General features: G+C 41.9%; 1 protein-coding gene across 1 annotated transcript in view; it reads right to left on the minus strand.

The window, feature by feature from the left end:
* LOC311248085 (chromatin-remodeling ATPase INO80-like) overlaps positions 1-8,987 on the minus strand; it is a gene marked incomplete at both ends in the record, with an annotated part of 18,748 nt that extends 9,761 nt beyond the window's left edge. The window contains 3 exons of the mRNA XM_084339039.1: positions 1,177-1,244; positions 2,322-2,455; positions 8,820-8,987. Of these exons, the coding sequence (XP_084195165.1) occupies positions 1,177-1,244; positions 2,322-2,455; positions 8,820-8,987 (370 nt within the window). The remainder of the gene's footprint in view (positions 1-1,176; positions 1,245-2,321; positions 2,456-8,819) is intronic.
* Between the last annotated feature and the right edge of the window lie 1,017 nt (positions 8,988-10,004).

Below are 10,004 nucleotides of genomic sequence, written 5' to 3' on the forward strand. Positions count from 1 at the left end.
CCTTCTTGGGGACGGGGATGATGGTTGAGGCCTTGAAGCATGCTGGGACGTGACACAGCTCCAGCGATGCATTAAAAATGGTGGTAAACACCGGTGCGAGCTGGTCAGCGCAGTGCTTCAGGGCAGAGGGGGAGACAGAGTCCTAGCATTGCGGCTAGGCTAGCTACCATAGCAGTACAGCAGCTAGTTGAATGGATAAACGTTATTTAACATTGCAGAATGGGTACAATACAATACGGCTCAATACAAACAGTTGTTAAGGGGGGGTGCAGAGTCATCAACACAATGTACCACCAAGAGCGGAGTTTATGTCTCTCAAAAAGCGAGAGACTAAACCTACCGCTCTTGTTGTTGTTAGCTTACATGCTAACGTGAATGGGATCGACCATAGCATTGCGGCTAGGCTAGCTACCATAGCAGTACAGCAGCTAGTTGAATGGATAAACGTTATTTCGATGGCACAAGCTTCGAACATAAAAAAAAAATCTGCGTTAATTATTATTATAATTCTTTTTTTAACTTCGATTTTTTTTTAAATGTTCGAAGCTTGTGCCATCGAACGAAGCTTTGAAGCTTCGAAGTATTTAAGACAGCCCTACTCGTCACCAACGCAAGAGACACCGGGTTCGACTCCGGCTGTCTTGGGCCAGTCGTCATACTAACTCAATTGGCAGAGTCAGCGGGTGGAAGTCGACGGGTGGTAATCTGGACGCTGGCAGGTGAAAAGATGCGACAGGCTGCCTCCTTGTGTATCGGAGGGGACACGAGATGCAAGGCTTCTATCCTCCCTACAACCGGCCAGTGGGGGGCATATGCGAGCAACGTTCAAGACAGGGGAGGGGAGAATTGGCACAGCGGGTAATTGGGATGGGAGGAAAATAGAAAAAGAGGAGAAAAAGGTGGATCAAAAAAAAATATATATATTTTCTGGCACTCTGAGTGCCACAAACTCAATGGCATTCGGCTCCATTTCATTGGGAGTGGCAGATAGTGCAGATCACCCTGAAACCATTCCGGATGGATAGATAGCACTCCGGGTAAGAGGGAAAATATGTTGTTGTTTCGTTACATTTTTGGGGGGTGAACTGGCCCTTTAATGTACATGTGAACGAGAGAGTTGGTGTGGACTGACTGAACTAGCAGAAGGCAGGCCTGAGAGGGCTGGCAGGAGCTCACCTCTCCTGTGGAACAGAGACTGCTGGATGTGATCGGGGGAGAACGGAGACAGCAGGACCTGAAGCAGCCTGGGAGAGATGGAGAGAAAGACAGGTGAAGAGAGAGACAGGTGAAGAGAGAGACAGGGCTGCATCACAAGTGTGTGTATGTGTGTGACTTCTGTTCAGTTTCTGCTGTAATGGGCATATCTGGCGGATATTATGCTCTTAACGACTCCTTAAATACCCTTAATCCATGTTGAAATACCTGAGTTTTACACATGAATAATATAATTGGTGAATTTACGTGTATGTGTGTGTGTGTGTGTGTGTGTGTGTGTGTGTGTGTGTGTGTGTGTGTGTGTGTGTGTGTGTGTGTGTGTGTGTGTGTGTGTGTGTGCTATAGATTAGATTAGATTAAAATGTATTGTCATTATACAGCACAAGTACAGTACAACGAGAAGAGGTTTGGCATCCAACCAGAGTGCAAATGTAGCAGTAAAGTGCAACAGCAATATACCCCAAATTGCATGTGTTGTGTATCGGTGTGGTGTGTGCCGCCCATCGCATGCGTGTGTGTCACTGCATGACGACATTGTCAATGTGTGCAATGAATAAAGACAAAGTCCAGTTTTAATCTTAATCTACAATGTACAGGTGGTTAAACTGGGTACAAAATATACAAGTTAGTACTACTGAGTGTAGTGATAGAGACAGTATGACTACTGCATGGCCACTGGCCAGCAGTGTAACTAGTAAGAGTGGGATATGTACAGATATAGATATAGTAAGGGACTATGTGTGCAGGTAAGTATAAGTACAAGTATATCATCATCATCATCATCATCATCATCATCATCATCATCATCATCATCATCATCATCATCAAACCTTTATTTGAATAGGCAGGTTAGTTTTAAGAACATGTTCTTATTTTCAATAGCGGCCTATTTGGGGGTAAAAAGCCCCCTAGGGGAAAGGGGATGGGGAATCAAATAAAATAAATAAAACACAAAGGAACATTATTAAAAAGGCAGGACATACATACAGAGCAACAACTGAACTGAACAACAACAACAACAACTGACAGACAACAGAACAATAGTGGCAGCATGGTGTTAGCACACGGAGAAGCAGCCACATGTATATGGTGGTATGACGACGTACTTGTTCTTGGCCTGGTTGTGCGTGTGCAGGAGGCCCTGGCAGTAGAGGAACTTGGACATGACGTAAGGCTTGAGGGACATGTGGAAGGGGGAGCGAGTCTCCTGGCGCTCAAACAAGTCTGGATGGTTACAGACCTACAGGACCACACACACACACACACACACACACACACACACACCACAGAGACACACACACACACACACACACACATACCACAGAGACACATTAACACACACCACAACTGAGAGAAGAATAATAAACTGTTAGCTGTAGCCAAACCCGTGGATACAGTATAGGGCAGACAGGAGAACATCCCTGGTGTCGAGGTCTGGGATGGGAAACAGAGAAGGGATCAAAGGAACCGCTATCCTTAAAAGGGACACTACATCACTTTTCGGGAAGCTCAAATTTGTTAGTGTAAAAAATGTAATACCACGTCCTCTATTTTGTATTTTTACTACTGGTCTCTTTTAATTCAAACAGTATTCTGGTGTGCATTTATTGGGGCTCATAGTAATATAGCTACTTTAAATTGTATACAAATAAAAATAATAAAAAAGAAATGTAAATGTTCTCACGCTTTTATTTTGAAGGCAGAATTGCGCCGACCTCAGTCGACGTGAACCCAAGGGCAGGGTGTGCCTCATCATACGGTCTTGCTTTTGGCTTTGTAACGTGAACGATGTTGACGCCTGTCATGGCTGCGTCAGCTTTTCTTTTAGCTCTTGGCGGTGTCAAAAACATTTCCATTTAGTTTTCAGGTTTTTTTTCTCTCCCCGGTTGTCAGCTGGCTAGCTCGCTACCACAGGTGATATAACTGATTTTGTGTGACGGGCGGCAACCAAGCAACAGTGTTTACAGCTCTCGTGTGCAACACATTATATTTAAATCTGAATACATTTTGTTCTGCTGTGATATTTTGTTCCACTGCTAGTCTCTCACAGCCAGACCTCTCTCCACAATGTGTTAGCGCTGTGCCAGCAGTCCACTAGACCAGTGGTTCCCAAAGTGGGGGTCGCGATCGTGGGGGGGTCACCAGATGATTTCCAAAAAAAAATATTATAAAAAAAAATTTAAACGATTTGTATTTTTTTTTATGCTGTCAGGCCACTGAACTTAGAAGCAGGCCAGGCCAGTGTTTCTAGTTGCAGCGGCGCAATAGTTAGATAACCTAGGTGGGGAACAACCAGGAGATCACTGCAACTCACACAAGTTGGAGAACTATCTCTCTCTCTCTCTCTCTCTCTCTCTCTCTTGCTCACACACACACACAAGGGAGCCGCATGTGATTAATGGAGGCGGGACCCTTACAAAAAACTAAAAATCCATCAAAATCAGTGTTGTTGCTAATCATTGACACATGCTAGTCTGTAATAATCCCCCCCAAAAATCTACTTTGCATTTGATATATTCCAAATATATGCCATCACACACACTGGCATTTAAAGGGTTAGAATTATAAATGAATATGTGGTGTTATGATCAGGGCTAAAGTTGAATAAAATATTATTTTCAATCTGACATTACAAAAAAACAGAAAATCCATCAAAATCAGTGTTGTTGCTAATCATATGCTAGCCTTGTTTTTTTAACAATAATTTGTGATGCCATCACAAACACTGGCATTTAAAGGGTACAAATAGGGCTGCAACTAACGATCATTTTGGTAGTCAACTAATCTGTCGATAATTTTTTCGATTAGTCGACTAATCTAACGATTATTTCTGTCACACCCTCTATCTCTGCTTCCTGTGGGCGTGGCTCCTTTTCCGGGCTCTTAGCAGACTTCTTAGCTTAACATAACAGACCGACAGTAAGTTTGGGGGAACTAATGGGATAACTGGGGTTGCAACAAAAGTGCAACTAGGGCTAAAAAGTTAAAACACAATGAAATAAAATAAAATAATAATAATAATAATAATAATAATAATAATAATAATAATAATAATAATAATAATAATAATAATAATAATAATAATAATAATAATAATAAATAATATATCCTTCTTAGCAGACGTCTTAGCTTAACATCCCAGGGAACTAATGGGATAACTGGGGATGTTGTTTGCTCCTGACAAGAGTCTCAAAGTCTAGGGTGATGGTAGACAAAGCAACTCTGAGGTCATGCTCAATGTCCAATCTGTTCCTCTGCGTTGTCTTCATCTGGACCAGAGCTGAGAAGCCACTTTCACAAAGATAGGTAGTGCAAAAAAAAATAAAGTATATATATATATATATATATATATATATATATATATATATATATATATATATATAAAAATAAAAATATTTTAATTATATATTTTTTTAACACTATGATCGCTGCGGACGAGTTTTCACGTCATTCCGAGCCATGCTCATTCTGCCGAAGATGCCGTAACTCGTCTTTGATGTCAATATTTCAAAAATCTGTCATCGAAATCATATTTCCTTTCCGGAGCCCTGAGACACACTGCTGATCTCCTCTCAACTCTCTAGCGGTTCAAGAGCGCCATCTGGTGGCCGATCGGCAGATCGCCAACCGGATATTAACCTTTGAACCGGTAGTACTCATCCATATGTGGTCCGGCCACTCGCTATAGCTCCTGCGACTCCATCTTGAAACACTGGATAATAGATCGCTCGCCCTAACTCAATAAACAACGTTATTTGGACGTATATACTATTATACAACCTGGAAATGGATCGGGCATTTCTACATCCCATAATAAAAAAAAAATCTGTTCCACGCTCATCTGCCAGCGGCGCGAGGAAGCCACGGTAAGATTCAGCGTTATTTTCTAACGTATTCTATACTAACTGATCTGATGAACATATGACCCACTCTGGATGAATCATCTAACGCTGCCCACGGAATTATAAACGATCCCCCGCCCATCCGGTCAACATCAGAAAGAAATCAGTAGAAACTTCTAGAAGTACGTCCAGTTGAAACTTTTTATCTCGCACAGATTCCTACCAAACTGTATTTGATCATCAATATAATGCATTTAGGGCTATAAATCACGTTCTGAAGAAAGCTGCAGAAAACGATAAAAACATACTTATACTTTAGACCATATTTTAGTATGAATATGTGAATGAAAAAGCTTAACGTTGCTACACCCTGAACAATACATATAGGACATTGAATGGGCCATAATAATCGCAATTTAGCAATAGAATTAAAAAAGTTATAGCCCTGCAAAGAAGGGGAACTTCTCCATAGACAAATAGAGCTGGCGAGGGATGGTAAATTATGAATTTAACCCATGGCGATTAAAGTGTTAATACGACGCATCGATGCAAAAAATTCGGCGTCGATGAGTTTTTATGATCGACGTCGTCGATTATGTCGACTAATCGTTGCAGCCCTAGGTACAATTAAAAAAAATCCTGCACCAGAATTAGTGTTGTCAAAAATATTGAAGTATCGATACATATCGATACTGAATATTTAAAACGGCTTCGATAATCATTTCCCGAATTACCGATACTTTCTGCAGTATCGGTACCAGCTGGCGAGTGTTCTACCATCAAATGTTTAAATAGCAGCAATCTTGTTGAAAATGTAACGTTACTAAAATGCTCTGAGCATAGCCTCTCTCTCTCTCTCTCTCTCTACCGCTACCTCTCTCTCTCTCTCTCTCTCTACCGCCCTCTCTCTCTCTCTCTCTCTCTCTCTCTCTCTCTCTCTCTCTCTCGTTATCTTTAAATAAAAACGAAACTGTTACTAACTGTAATATAAACAGTTCAGTTTGTCAGGTACATGCAACACAGATTACAGTGTTTACATCTGTCTGCTTGAGAAAATACCATGTTCTGCATTGAAGTGAGATGAACAGTTATTTTTAAATGTGTGATCTAAAGATAAACAAAGGGTTTTAAAATTGTTATATTTATCTTCTCTTATAGTACCAGAGAGAAGCTAAATTTGAAGCTAAATTTGTTTTAAAAAAAAAAGAAATATATATATATATATATATATTTTTTTTTTCTTTTTGATATCGAAATAATATCGAAGTATCGATACTTTTCAAGGTATCGTATCGAAGTCGAAATTCCAGTATCGTGACAACACTAACCAGAATGCAGGAGATGACCCCCAGACCCCCCGCTTAAAAAGTGGCCTGACTGGGGCTATATTTCGCACTATATTTCCTGGCCTGAATGATTTCCCCAGTCCGGCCCTGGTTAAAAGCCTCCAATGCTTATTAGTGTGTGTGCGTTTGAACGTTTGCATGTTGCAACCATACATTTCCATTTATATATAAAAAAAAAATATATATATATATATATATTTTTTTACCTCCTATAATAGTGGGGGTCGCGGCTCTCTGACACCGTTATTTCGGGGATCGCGGCCTGAAAACTTTGGGAACCCCTGCACTAGACTAGTAGGAGCAACCATATAAATATATGAGGGAACAACCATAGAACTACATGAGGGAACAACCATAGAACTATATGAGGGAACAATCATAGAACTATATGAGGGAACAACCATATAATTATATGAGGGAACAACCATAGAACTACATGAGGGAACAACCATAGAACTATATGAGGGGGGCATACAGCACTACGGTGCAACACGGCAGACCCGGGTTCGACCTTTGCAGAATGTCTTCCCCGGTCTATCTCCCATTCCTCCTCTCTCTCTCTCTCTACCGAACTGCCCGGTAGCAAAAATCAATAAAAACCTACAAAAACCTAACTTGTCCGCAAGGACAAGTAACATTAATTAGGGCTGGGCGATATGGAAAAAAATCATATCGCGATAACGATATGATAATGTTATCATATTTCTCTATATCGATAATTATCGAATTGTTATAAGTATAATTTTTTTTTTTTTTTTTTTAAACAACAGGTGTATGTTTATTTTGCAGCAATTCTTTGTCATTGCCGCCATCTTTAGTGTTACATCCCCCCACACTCCAGTTCTCAGGCTGCAGCTGGTTTAAAAGCTAAAGTAAACCGGCTTCTCTGCTGGCTGTGGCTCCAGAGGAGTTGAACAGTTCTGGCTCTGCTAGTTTATTTTCGATCTTTTGGCGCTTTTTTGGTGGACAAACCACCGCACATGTGCACCGTGACTCGTGACTGGAGTCTAGTTCTGCTAGCACACATAGCCTACTGTGTACAGACGGTTTCAAACTGTATTTTAAATTAGAAAGCAAACAAAATAAATGGACAAGAGAAAAATAAATCTCAATTTGGTCAGTATTGTCATTTGGACAAGCAAAGCCATTACTTTAAGTTGCAGGCAAGAAAGACAAGTCTGTCCACTGTCTCTGGTTTTAAAACTGCCCTGTTGCAGGTCACAAAATATATATATATATTAAAAAAAAATAAAAAAACACGATTTTTCTGTTTTTTTTATTTCGATATTCGATATCGATTATTAAAATATATCACGATATTTATCGTTATCGTTATATCGCCCAGCCCACAACATCTTTCTCTCTCCATCTCATCTCCCCAGTTTGGGAATGAATCACTGGCCTAGAAGGTTTGAAATATCAGTTGTTCAGAGCATATCTGGCATATCTAACCATTTCTACTGTAAAGGTGCTATAGATAAAATGTGTATGTAGAGTAATCTTTTGTATATATAACACATCCACAGAGCTTTTAGAAAGGTGCGGATTAAAAGTATTGATTAATGAATTCATCATTTACTAAATGTTTCCGGGTCTAAAATGAATTTGTTGTTTCCATGTTGCATGCATCTATCCCCTCCCTACTTCCCATTTCCCCACGTGGAATGCAACATCTCGTGGCTGAATGTTATCTATAGCGCCTTTAAATATTTCAAAAGTCAAAAAACGACAGTGTGCATGTTTTTCGGATGGACTGTAACAAATTTGAAAGACCTGGGCGAAGCATACAGGACCGCCAGCTCTTAAGAGTACAGTACTTCTAACTGGCAAGGCCAGTATGTTCTGATTGTCTTGACTTCATGGTAAACCCAGTGGGCCCAGGTCCGTTAGATGCTTGTGGGAAAGCAGGCCATGGTCCCTACCTCCACACTGTCACCATTTTGTATTAAATCACAATGTATATTTTACTCTATAAGACTGTACATTAAACACCAGGTCAGTATGTATTTTTGAACCAAAAGTCTAAATGTACTTTAACCCTTTCACTACCACACTACAGAAGGTTAACCCGTTCACTGCCACACTACAGACGGGCGGGGTGTGGTAGTGAAGGGGTTAACCTTATGTCGTGTGGTAGTGAAAGGGTTAACACTTCTGTATTGTCGCAGTGAAAGGGTTAACCCCTTGTCGTGTGGTAGTGAAAGGGTTAAATGTAAATCGTAGGACACGAATGAGTCAGTGTCACCGTAGAAGCGTCCAGAAATAGCTTCCCCTCTTACGCCTGGGAGACAAATCACGTTGTGTCGTGTCGTGTCGTCTCCCAGCGCTGAACCTCTTCTGCGACCCCAGTCCTCCTCTTACAACATCTGAACCAAGTGGGCCGGTGTGGTGGAGGCCGGGTTGACTTCAGCCCTACCTTCCTGAACTGCATGACCAGGTTCATGAGGGAGGAAGTGGTGTTGTGCGACTGCTGGGCGGTGCCCATGGAGGACTGGAGCAGGTCCTCGATGGAGATCTTGTTCCTCAGGGCCCGATACAGCAGCCTCTGACGACACGTCAGCTGGCAGTAGGTCAGGATCTCGATCTGTTGGGAACAACCACGGTGTCACTCACAACTGAGTCTTTTTAGATGTTCACACGTCGACCGGCGGAGGGCAACGCCGCTCAAAGTGCCAACCCTGCTCATCGGGAGCAGTTAGGGGTTAAGTGTCTTGCTCAAGGACACTTCGACACGCTGCCGGAGAAGCTAGGAACCTTCTGATTACAGACGCTCTACCTCCTGAGTCACCGTGTGAGCAGTAAGCACAAACTCTTTCTCCACAGGACTTCAATCTGGCCAAAGGAGAGGTGAGGGAGAGTGAAAGAGAGGAGAGAGAGAGGAGAGGAGAGGAGAGGAGAGGAGAGAGAGGAGAGGAGAGGAGAGGAGAGGAGAGGAGAGGAGAGGAGAGGAGAGGAGAGGAGAGGAGAGGAGAGGGAGAGGAGAGGAACAGGGCCTCTAGACTAGACAGAACTATACTGACTGCTGGTCAAAGTGCATTATCATTCTTATGTTGTATTGGCTAAGAAAAGTCGTCAGGATAAAGGGGTGGTGAAGTAACTGGAACAACGTATGAGACGCAGATCTCTCATCAAAGAGTTCTAATATACAGTATATGGTTATGGCCCCATTTTTTATTTCCTCTCAGCATATTACAGCTGTAACTGATGAAAGTCTGGAAACCCTGTTGACTTTCTCGATTTGTCTGACAGAACGGGGCAGGGAGTGTGGAAAGCTGCAGCTATCTCAAGCCAATCAAAACGTAGCATGTGACTGAATGTAGACACAAGCCTGCGACTCTGTGCTGTACTGATTCACTATGCTAACTAAAGCTAACCGTGGCTCAGAAGTCACCAAGCAAAACCCTTTTAAAACAAGACGCATTCTGTAGTTGTGGCGAAGCTTACACAGTCAAAAAAGTAAGTATTAATCCCTTTGTAGACATGGATGCCTCTAAACGTCAATCACTGTGCACCACAACCAATCAAAATGTTCCAGCAGCCAGGAAACAACTAATCATAGAAGTGGGATGTCTCCAGACCTCAGATCAGCCATGTGGAATGT

The sequence above is a fragment of the Notolepis coatsorum genome (assembly GCF_963971535.1).
Source record: "Notolepis coatsorum genome assembly, contig: SCAFFOLD_2720, whole genome shotgun sequence".
NCBI classification, from domain to species: domain Eukaryota; kingdom Metazoa; phylum Chordata; class Actinopteri; order Aulopiformes; family Paralepididae; genus Notolepis; species Notolepis coatsorum.